This window comes from Oncorhynchus clarkii, chromosome 22, assembly GCF_045791955.1.
Source record: "Oncorhynchus clarkii lewisi isolate Uvic-CL-2024 chromosome 22, UVic_Ocla_1.0, whole genome shotgun sequence".
NCBI classification, from domain to species: domain Eukaryota; kingdom Metazoa; phylum Chordata; class Actinopteri; order Salmoniformes; family Salmonidae; genus Oncorhynchus; species Oncorhynchus clarkii.
In genome coordinates, this window is record NC_092168.1 from 832,587 (window position 1) to 844,688 (window position 12,102).

The window sequence follows — 12,102 nt, forward strand, 5'->3', positions numbered from 1 at the left end:
TTCCGTCTCTCACAGTTTAAGTGTACCTATGATAAAAAAAATGACAGGCCTCTACATGCTTTGTAAGTAGGAAAACCTGGCAATGTATCAAATACTTGTTCTCCCCACTGTGTGTATGTGTATATATGTATAGATAGATAGATATGATAGGCTACTAGAAGCAACCATACTAATCCATTTCTTGACCTGCATTTTCATTTGAGGATTCCAAATCTACATGTGAAAGACCACTCAACATACCTGATCTATGAGGCTTGCTTGAATTGTCCCATTTCCTGCTGTTTTATGACGGAGCAATGCAGCTCTCTGCTTTCTGGCTCACACACTTAGCCATTAAAACACTGCCTGCCCGTGGACGGTTTGTCATTCAATCCTCTCCCACATTTAGTCTGGCCAGTTCTATGTGCTGCAAATCATTTTAATGCCAAGTATCTCTCCGTTACAATATACAGGCCAGCTGGGCCTTCTATTATGTCCCATTTAAAAGGGACATTACAGCACCAGAGTAGTAGTTATCACAATATTGTGGTTCAATGCAGCATTTTAGTACGTGAGACCGGTCTTGGTCTTCAGTCCGGTCCCGAGACCACGTATTGATTTTTGGTCTTGTCTCGGTGTCAGATACATTTGTACTCAGTCTTGACTCTGTTTTGGACAGTGAGGACTCTTAATGTTTCCCGAGGCCAGCTGAGTAAAAAACTCATAATTATCAGTTATATATCGTGGAGCTCCCCCCCCATAGGGGAGCTCCTGCCTAGGCAGCGAATATCCTGAGAAATTATGCACACACCTGCAGCCAATAGGAGTACAGGTGTCCCTATATAAGGGGATGCGTCCCCACAATCAGCCTCCCATTATCCTCCCAGCGACAGAACTGAAGAAGCCTAGAAGAGAAGAGAGAAGTCTCAGGGCGAACCCGCTGTCTATCTCCTGGTCTCGACATCGTCCATCAATGAGCATGCTTTTTCTACCCCCAAAAACTTTTAAGAGCTCAGTGTCGCTGCTCCACTATGGCGGCTATGGACCTGCGCAGCACGCTAGGGGCGGCCTTACAGATCCCCCGGAATGCGCTAGCTGCGCCCTCGTTTCTTTAAAGAAGAATTGGCAGCGGTGGGCGTTTTTTGGGGTAGATCTTCCTCTAGAGGACGCCATGTCTGTGTTAGCCTCAGGTTCTGAGACGTCATATGATGACGGAGCCTCCGGAGAAGACGAGGACGTTGGGAAGTGTCTGGGTTTTTCTCCGGGAAAAACCCACCCCACTGACCAAGGCTGAAATGACCCCCCTGCCCCAGGGAGAGCGAGGGGAATTTCACATCCTTGGGCAAGGAAGAGACAGGCTCTGAGTTTTCAGCAGCCCCCTCTTTCTTAGCCACGGCCTCTCTGCGCTCTGACTTTACAGGGCTCATTGAGCGGGCCACAAGCCGTCTAGAGATTGCGCTGCCCCCTATTCCTTCCAACCCGGAAGTGGATATGATGGTTGGCGGCCCATACTCTAAACCGAGACGGGCGGCTGTGCCTTTGGCAACGGCCATGCCCTCACTCGCAAAATACAAGAAGAGTGCGGCCAGAGCGCCGGCAAAGGCGTACACCCCATTCAGCAGAGTGGATGACAAACGGCTTCAGGAGATCCCTATGCTCGAGGACGCCCGAGCTGCGTACCTTGTCCCAGGTTTGAGCTCCTGGCCATTGTCCAAGAAACCCACACTACCTACGACAGACTCACATCCCAGATGGTATAGAAGTCCTTAGCTCTAGGGGTACAGGCTGTAGCAGCAGCAAATAATATTGCCCTCCTGGCAGCCTCTCTGTCCCGTCTCACCATGGGTAGGACTGAGCTGTTGGGAGAGGAGATGGAGGAAGCTTTGAGGACAGCGCTGGAAAGGCGTCGGCTGTATGAGCGGGGAGACCACTTTGGTGGTCGCGGAGCGCCACCTCTGACTGTCTATGACTGCTGTGAAGGTTGACTGACAAAGCCGCCCTACTAAACGCCCTCATCTCTGACAGCGGTCTCTTCGGAGCCGCTGTCAAATATGCGGCTGTGCGTTTTGGGAGCTAGAGGAGGAGAAGCAGCAGCTATCTAGACACCTGCCGTTGGCAGGAGGGTCTAGAGCATCTTCAACAGAGCCCCCTCGCTCCACCGTCTTTAGTAGACCTGGGTCTACGGCCAGACGGAGAGCCCGTCGAACGGCAGCATCCGGTGCACCAAGAGTGGGCCCCGCCCCTCCGGCAGCACCAGAGAAGGCAGCCACTCCCCCGGCGAGAGAGATCTTAATTTCGTCACCCTAGCGACCTAGGGGCAGCCAGAAGAGACGGCGACCATGACAGGGAGAGGATGGGAGAGAGCGCAGCACCTTGCGTGACAGCTCCCACTGTTCCCCCCCACCCCTGTAAAGGGAGTAGCCAATGTGTCGTTTGTTAATAAAGAATGTGTTCCATCTGATTTTGTCACAAGATAACCTCTTTTCCATAACAAACCTGATACCATTCATGTTCCTTCTCTTTCTATCTCTCTCTCTTCCTCTCACTGCTCTGTGTGTAGCACAGCCCACCATGGCTGCATAGCTGAGCAGACACATGAGGACGTTGTGAGTGGGAATGACATGAGGGCAGCAAAGCGGACACTCTTGATGAGCCGCCATGCTATACCTCATGAGAACCCTACACCTACACGGTGGCGGGTAGCCACGGCAGCAGGTAGCGTAGTGTTTAGAGTGTTGGATTAGTAACCGAAAGTTTGCAAGATCGAATCCCGAGCTGACAAGGTAAAATCTGTCGTTTTGCCCCTGAACAAGGCAGTTAACCCACTGTTCCTAGGCAGTCATTGAAAATAAGAATTTGTTCTTAACTGACTTGCCTAGTTAAATAAAGGTAAAAAATAACTAACTCAGGCAGGTGCCTCAGTTAGTGCAGCTCAGACCCGTGCTGTGTTCACGCAGGGCTGCAACCACAAGGTTACATGTGTAACCAAAGTGTCAACGCCCCCGTTTCTCACAGAACACACCAATATTTCCTCCCCCTTTCAAGGGGGGCCCACCCTGGGCTGTCACACTACTTCAGTGTTGAGGGACAGTGGCGGCTTGGGCCATAGAGGAATACACGTCCTTCCTACTGTCTGTACCACAGCTTCGCACTCTCCCGCTCTCAGAGCATTATTGGGAGTGGCAGCAAAGCTGCATTCTCTCCCTGGCTAAGCTGCATGTTGGAGAAGGGTTATGCCATCCAATTCCACCGAACTCCTCCCCTATTTTCTGGTGTGGTGGAGACGGTGATGAAGACGCCAGAGAAAATAGGCGCTCTTGTGAAAAAGATTATGGAACTTCTTGTGAAGGAGGTGGTCACAGTAATCCCCCAAGAGCAAAGGAACACTACTTCCTAGTGCTTAAAGAAGACGGGGGAATGAGGCCAATATTGGATTTGCGCACTCTCAACGAGAGCGAAGCCAAAAGGCCAGTTCGAGTGCTTATGACAAAACGTCTGCGGGAATGTATCCATAACAAATACTTTTGTATAAGCGTAGACCTAAAGGATGCATACTTTCATGTGCATCTACGTCACAGGAAGTTTCTGCATTTTGCCTTTCAAAGGTTGGTGTACAAGTATGCAAGTATGCCATTCAGTGGAGGTAGCATTGGAACCGTTGCGTCATCAAGGGACAAGGCTACTAGCCTACCTAGACAACCTACTGGTTCTCGCCCCGTCAGCAGAACTGGCGACAGACAGTGATTTATCTCACACGTCTGGGGTTTGCTGTGTATGGTGAAAAGAGTCTCGGCCTTGGCCGAGTCATCAGATTGTCTACCTGTGTTCACAGCTAGACACTGTGACTATGAAGGCTCGAATTTCGGATCCTAGACGGGCTGCCTTGTTGCTAGCCCTAAGAAGGTTTTACACGGTGACGGCGCATTCTGTCATGACACTCTTAGGTCTCATGTCGTCTGCCCACTCCACGGTTCCGCTGGGACTTCTGCACATGCTCAGAACACAGCGATGGTTTGCCCAGCTACGACTGGACCCAGTGAGGCACTGTCATCGTTCCACATTCTACATTCCAGTGTTTACGGACGCTTGTCTGACTGAATGGGGAGGGACATGTCCGGCTCGGGCGATCGGAGGTGTGTATCAACCTCCTGGAGTTGGAGACAGTTCTACTGGTTCTGACCCACTTCGTGTCTACCCTACGGGGTCAAGACGTGCTGGTCTGGTCGGACAACCGAAGGAGGAGGCAGTTCTCCTGCACTCCACGGGCTGGCAGAGGAATTGTGGCTGTGGGCTCACGAGTACCTTCACTCGTTGACAGCAGCACACATTCCAGGCTATCAGAACGTCGGCGCAGACCTCTCGAGTTGGGCCGAGGTCTAAGGCACTGCATCTCAGTGCTAGATGCGTCACTACAGACAGCCTGGTTCGAATCCAGCTGTATCACAACCGGCTGTGATTAGGAGTCCCATTTGGCAGCGGACAATTGGCCCAGCGTCGCCCAGGTTTGGTCGGTGTAGGCCATCCTTGTAAATAAGAATTTGTTCTTAACCTTTATTTAAATTTAAAAAATACAAATAAATGTCTTGAGGGGGTCCCCGAGACAACGAGTGACAACTGCATCCCGACATTGTTATCCAAATATGGGAATGGTTTGGGAGAGCCGAGGTGGACCTGTTTGCGTCATGTGTGAACGCACAGTGTCTCCTATAGTTCTCCCTACGAGCCCAGGACGAACCGGCACTAGGGATAGACGCTTTTGCGCTCCAACTGTGACCTGTACGCACTTCCACCGCTGTCCTGCATTCTCCCACTGCTAGCCCGCATGAGAACAGGAGGGCTGTCAATCACATTGATAGCTCCCAATCACCCAGGGGCTCCGTGGCACTCGGAGATGACTCAAATGTTGGTTGCGCCATCATGGTTGGAGTGCCATTGGTTATCTGATTCAGTAATCAGAACCATACAGGCTTCACATGCAAGTTCCACATTCATGTTGTATGCCAGCAAATGGAACATGTTCCACGGGGTCCACAGAGAATGTGGACCCCGTGTGCTGTCAGGTTGAGAGCGTGCTCTCATTCCTACAGTTCATGTTTGACAAGCAGCGCTCACCCGCCACCATTAAGGTGTTTGCGGCAGCGATTTTAGCTTGTCATGAGGGGTTTGGCAGAGACACCGTCTTCAGCCTAGCTCTAGTGAAACAGTTTCTATTGGGAACGCGGCGGCTTAGGCCAATGCCTAGAGCCACTCTGCCCCAGTGGGATTTGATTGTGTTACTCGAGGCGCTCAGCGACACGCCGTTCGAGCCATTGAATCAAATTCCCCTCAAGATGTTGTCTCAGAAGACGGCACTGTTGCTTGCTTTGACTACGGCCAAGCGCGTCAATGATTTGTGTGCTTTTTCGACGAGAGCCGACTGCCTTGCCATCAATGGCGATTTGAGCAGAGCGTGTTACGTCCTAACCCAGAATTATGCAGAAGGTTATTAAGAGCTCATTTAGGGCATAGACTGTTGCGCTGTGGGCCTTCTCCCCCTCCCCATGTGGAGAGGAGGGACTTCATCGCCTGTGCACGGTGCGTGCCTTGGCGATGATTAGGTCAGTGCCTCAGCTGTTTGTGTGTCACAGTGCTAGTACACTTGGTAGACCACTTTCTAAACAGCGGCTGTCTAATTGGCCTTGTGAAGGCATTTAGGCGGCTTATGAGGAGGTAGGGCGGACATTACCTCAGGGCGTAAAGAGCCCACTCCACTTGTGGAGAAGAGGATAGAGAGGATAGAGGACTTCAGGGATAGAGGATATTTTTGCAGCAGCGTCGTGGTCGTCACGGTCTCCTTTGATCTGATTCTACCTGTCGTCTAACTCTAGCTCGTTCTGTACTCAGCGTGGCTGAAGGGAGAACTTGAGTTAAAGGATGCAGGACTATTGGGCGGGGTTCCCAGTAGGTCCACTCTTTTTTTTCAAGGAGTGAGACGTGACCTCTGTTTGACACTGTCAGTACAGTAGAGAATGTCTTGACTGCCCACCTGTGTGTCACTGTGTTGGGGCAGCGTGATGAGGGAACTAGTACTGTAACTAGTGTTACTTTACTATTAGAATGGTCACAAAATTTTATGGAATATTGAGGTATCAACTATCTGCTGAGTCAGATTAGTATGACCCATATTCTATTATCTGCCCACGAATCATTGGCTTTGCATATTGATTGAGTGTGGCGGGTTACACTGAGAAATCTGTGAGTATGTCTTCTTTTTTTTTTTTTTTTTTTTTTGAATTTTACCCCTTTTCTCCCCAATTCCGTAGTATCCAATTGTTGTAGTAGCTACTATCTTGTCTCATCGCTACAACTCCCGTACGGGCGAGACGAAGGTTGAAAGTCACAACCAACCAAGCCGCTGCTTCTTTAACACAGCGCACATCCAACCCGGAAGCCAGCCGCACCAATGCGCCGGAGGAAACACCGTGCACCTGGCCACCTTGGCTAGCGTACACTGCGCCCAGCCCGCCACAGGAGTCGCTGGTGCGCGATGAGACAAGGACACCCCTACCGACCAAGCCCTCCCTAACCCGGGCGACGCTAGGCCAATTGTGCGTCGCCCCACGGACCTCCCGGTCGCGGCCGGTTACGACAGAGCCTGGACGCGAACCCAGGACTCTGATGGCACAGCTGGCGCTGCAGTACAGCGCCCTTAACCACTGCGCCATCCGGGAGGCCCTTGTTTTGTTTTTTTAAACAGCCTAACCAGCTTTGCTACGGCAAGTTAAATGGTCAGAGTGAGGTGTTTTCTCATTTGTGCCTGGATGTAGCAAGCAAGCTTGACAACTAGCCAATTAGCTTTGATGCTTGGTTGGGACAAGCATGCATTGGCAGGCAAGCTGCAGAAGGACGAGGAGGCTACAATCCCCTTTGTTTATCAATGCAATTTTGATGGCCAACTAGCTGAAAAAGTTTGCGAGGGTTTATCTAATGTTTCTTTGCTTGATTTTAACTAATCTTGCTCTGGCTAACATTAGTTGTTGATCTTGTTGTTGTTGATGTGCATAACTGACGAAGAGAGAGCCTACCTTTTCATGGTTGTTCTAATGAGCTTAACGTCAAGCTGTTGCAACTGCCTGTAATCACACAGTCGGGTTCAAAGTGAATAATGGCTGGCCTGTGTGACAAATGGCTTGTTTGTATTAAGGTCACCAGTCTGTGTAGACTCCAGTCCTGGGCAAGACAGATGTTTTTATTAATTTTTTACTGCGACGTCTATTAATTGTCCAAACGCATGGCCGCTTTCCCACTCTATATATATTGCTATAGAATTTTCACAAATGCCTTTTTATACGTGATTCCCAAACATTCTAAGAACTTGTGAAAAAAAGAATGTGAAAATGGTCGCTGGTCAGATGTGTCATTCTTCCTAGGGGTGTATATGAACAGATTTGAATAAGATTTCAAGTTGCTACAATTCGCTCGGGCTAGTGATGCCAGTGATGTGTTTCCACCAAAAGGACTTTTTTTTGCTTGAGTTTTCATGTACTGAATAAAAATCTTAAGTTCAATGTGTTTCCATTGCATTTTCAACTATTACAATAATTTTGTCACAAAAACTGTTGCATTAAATGACAAATGTCCCTATTTTGGTCTTGGCTGGTGCTCTCTAGCCAACAGCAGATACAGTACGAGTAGGCTACTCTACATTATGATGTTGTGGATAAGATCGAGCATATTTTTATTTGTCAAGAGGCAGTCAAGCATTGATCATCATGTCACAGAATAAGACACTCAATATTTATTGGAAAGGAGCATCAAGATCACTGTGAACTTTCACCACCCTGTGAAGTTCATTGTAACTTATTTCATCTGTAGCCAAATAAACTGCATGGTTGCCCGTGTCGTAGTGGGAGGATCACAAACCATATCATCACGTGACTCCAAGTTTACTTCAATATGATGGTTATTATATCAATATTTACCGACACAAAAAGATCCCACCATGTCGACTGAACAAATTATCTTTCGGCATTTATACAATTTTACAGAAATGTTTCCATCACAGCTGTCATTACTTTTTTTTTTACAAGGTATGACTTTATCCATATAAAAACTGTAGTTGGAAATGTGGTTTGTGGCAGTCAATTTTGGGGGAAATTATTTGTGCAGACTTTGTTTTACTGTGTGTGTGTCTAAGGGAAAGATGACACATTTCCACGAATAGCAAGAATAGGCTTATCATGAGATGCCCATCATAAGACATTGTGGACTTGCTTTCTATTAGGCTTTGGGCAGGATCCAGATTTTCATACCGTCATACAATTCTTCTGCCATCCCGGGATGAAGATATTACCAGCCTAACACACAAGGGGGCACAAAAAAAGGCCATTGTTGATATATTACCAAAATGCTAACAAAACATATGCACAAGTAATAGTGAAATCACACAAATGCTGTAAATGTTAACGAGCGAAAACGAATGTAAACTAATTGCAAAGATACGCGAATTCAGCTCATAAAGTTATAAGCATAGTTAATAGCTACCGAATGTCATTTTAGGTGAGTGTGGACATTTACAAGCAAAATTGAATGAGAGATTTTGCAAATGAACAAAGTTTTGATGCATGCTTTTCAGAAGGAAGAGCAGCATGTGTTCATGGAGAAGAACGGACAAGAAAAAAAATGCTAGTAGGAAGGACAGGGGACAAAATGGCAGTAGTACAGAACTCTGATAACGGAGCTTATAATTGGCAGAAAGCCATTATAAGATATCTGATGGCAAATGTTTAGTAGTTAATTGCATACAATTGTAACTTCATTACCTAATGTGCGCCGCACAACAGAGACTCGCTGATTATATATAGAGCGCTATGGACTATCCCATTGTGCCCTTTACAACAAACACGTTACTCCCTCAGCTGTTCTGGGGAACAACAGTAAGCTTCATAACGCTAAATAATGTGACAGGTGAAATGAAGAATGCAATGTGCTTTATCTAATTTATTGCACAAGTTGACTACAGGTATTAACTTAAAAAGTAGCTACAAATAATCTCATTTTTGAGAAACTTCAAATATTGTTTTGACTGTATTGAAAAACCATTCTGACTTTTTTCCGAATACCCTTATATACAGTATTTCCCCCGAGACTACTTTCTACTCTTCTAAAGAAGCCGACTTGATCAATGTATCAAGGTCAGATTCCTCATTAATGTGTGTGCTTGTTTTTCAGGTCGGACGCTTCGAGGTGAACCTGATCAGTCCAGACAGTAAGACTGTGGTGCTGGAAAAGAGATTCAAAGACATCTCGTCCTGCTCTCAGGTTGGTAAACCTGGGTTTTTTTTCACTCTACTGTGTTCTGTGTTTACATTCACATTCATCCAGCTCATCTCATCCCAATGCTACAGAGCTTTTCACAGGTGCAAATTCCCCAAACTTAACTAATTCTTGAACATGTCTACTTCATGAATAAATAAATGCATTAGTTTGGGGGCTTGAATTGTCAGAGGATCATTTCTTAGTATTTTATTACTAATATAATATTATTCTTACAAATGCACATTACTTCGGCTCAGTCTTTCATCTTTTCATTGTCAAGGATTTACTTGACTACTAGTCCTACTAAATGATAGAAAATTGTATTTTGACACATCACGGAAAAAGGTGTTCGGTTCTAATTCTCAGAGTAAAAACTCAACGGACTCTATGAAAGCTCAAACCAAGTTTATTCTTCCCATAGGGCAGTACAGCTGCAATAGACAAAGACACTGTTCACATAAGCGCTGATCTTTAACCTCTAGTGACACCCCATCCCGTGAACGGGACCGTTGTCATCATTTGACACTAATTAGCATAACGCAACGGACATAAATCTTCCTAGAAAATCTTCCTATTCATGAAAATCACAAGTGAAATATATTGGAACACAGCTTACACTTCCTTTTGTTAATCACCCTGTCATCTCAGATTTTCAAAATATGCTTTACAGCCAAAGCTAGACAAGCATTTGTGTAAGTTTATCGATAGCCTAGCATAGCATTATGCGTTGCTAGCAGAAAAGCAATCAAATTAAATCGTTTACCTTTGAACTTTGGATGTTTTCACTCACGAGACTCCCAGGTAGATAGCCAAAGTTAATTTTTTCCCAAAATATTATTTTTGTAGGCGAAATAGCTCCGTTTGTTCTTTACGTTTGGCTGAGAAATCGACCGGAAATTGCGGTCACGACAACGCCGAAAAATATTCCAAATTAGCTCCATAATATCGACAGAAACATGGCAAACGTTGTTTATAATCAATCCTTAAGGTGTTAAGTCGATAATATATCAACCAAAAAGAAACCAAAAAATTTGAATAATGGCTACCTCTGTATTTTACGCAATCATTTTTCTGGGAGCATCAGGTGACCACTTGCGCAATGAAGCCGCCTATGGTTATTCTTCAACATAAATGCGTAAAACTACGTCACAATGCTGTAGACACCTTGGGGAATACGTAGAAAGCGTAATCTGGTTGATAGGGCATTCACAGCTCAATAGGGACGCATCGGAACGCAGGGCTTTCAAAAGATGAGTCACTTCCGGATTGGATTTTTCTCAGGTTTTCGCCTGTAACATCAGTTCTGTTATACTCAGACAATATTTTTACAGTTTTGGAAACTTTAGAGTGTTTTCTATCCTAAGCTGTCAATTATATGCATATTCTAGCATCTTGTTCTGACAAAATATCCCGTTTAATTTGGGAACGTTATTTCTCTAAACAAGAAAATACTGCCCCCTAGTACCAACAGGTTAACCCTTTATCCTAGGCTGAGTCTCCTCCTACACATCTGTACAAGCACTGTATATTTATTGCTAGGCAGGAAACTAAGTGATAAACTTTTCTTTCTCCCTTAACTTCTTACGGCTGAAATCCCGTCAAATCGATTTGACAACAGCCAGTGAAAGTGCAGGGCGCCAAATTCAAACAACAGAAATCTCTCAAACATTCAAGTGTTATACACCATTTCAAAGATAAACTGGTTGTTAATCCCACCACAGTGTCCGATTTCAAAAAGGCTTTACGACGAAAGCATACCATGCGATTATGTTAGGTCAGCACCTAGTCACACAAAAACACAGCCATTTTTCCAGCCAAAGAGAGGGGTCACAAAAAGCAGAAATAGAGAGAACATGAATCACTAACCTTTGATCTTCATCAGATGACACTCATAGGACTTCATGTTACACATGTATGTTTTGTTCGATAAAGTTCATTTTTATATCCAAAAATCTGTTTACATTGGCGCGTTATGTTCAGTAATGTTTTGCTTCCAAAACATCCTGTGATTTTGCAGAGAGCTACATCAATTTACAGAAATACTCATCGTAAATGTTGATGAAAATACAAGGGTTATACATGGAATTAAAGATATACTTCTCCTTAATGCAACCGCTGTGTCAGATTTCATAAAAGCTTTACGGAAAAAGCACACATGCAATAATCTGAGTACAGCGCTCAGAGACCAAAACAAGCCATACAGATACCCACCATGTTGTGGAGTCAACAGAAGTCAGAAATAGCATTATAAATATTCACTTACCTTTGATGATCTTCATCGGAATGCACTCCCAGGAATCCCAGTTCCACTATAAATGTTTGTTTTGTTCGATAAAGTCCATTTATGTCCAAATACCTCCTTTTTGTCCGCGAGTTTAGTTCACAAATCCAAATTCACAAGGCGCGGGCACTTAGTTCAGACGACAGTTCCATTACAGTTCGTAGAAACATGCCAAACAATGTATAGAATCAATCTTTAGGATGTTTTTATCATAAATCTTCAATAATATTCCAACCGGACAATTCCTTTGTCTTTAGAAAGGAAAAGTAACAGAGCTCGTGCTCACGGCCACGCGCGAGACTTAGCTCATGGCATTCTGCCAGACACCTGACTCAAACAGCTCTTATTCGCTCCCCCTTCCCAGTAGAAGCCTGAAACAAGGTTCTAAAGACTGTTGACATCTAGTGGAAGCCTTAGGAAGTGCAATCGGATCAAATTTGACACTGTATATTGGATAGGCAAAGACTTAACCTACAAACCTCAGATTTCCCACTTCCTGGTTGGATTTCTTCTCAGGTTTTTGCCAGCCATATGAGTTCTGTTAT

At 45.5% G+C, this 12,102-nt stretch overlaps 1 protein-coding gene across 2 annotated transcripts in view; it reads left to right on the plus strand.

Annotated features, from left to right (window-relative positions):
* LOC139380166 (TBC1 domain family, member 4) overlaps window positions 1-12,102 on the plus strand; it is a 136,077-nt gene that overhangs the window by 41,333 nt on the left and 82,642 nt on the right. For both annotated transcript variants that reach the window (XM_071122611.1, XM_071122609.1), the window contains exon 5: window positions 9,190-9,279. In XM_071122611.1, coding sequence (XP_070978712.1) covers window positions 9,190-9,279 — 90 coding nt within the window. The remainder of the gene's footprint in view (window positions 1-9,189; window positions 9,280-12,102) is intronic.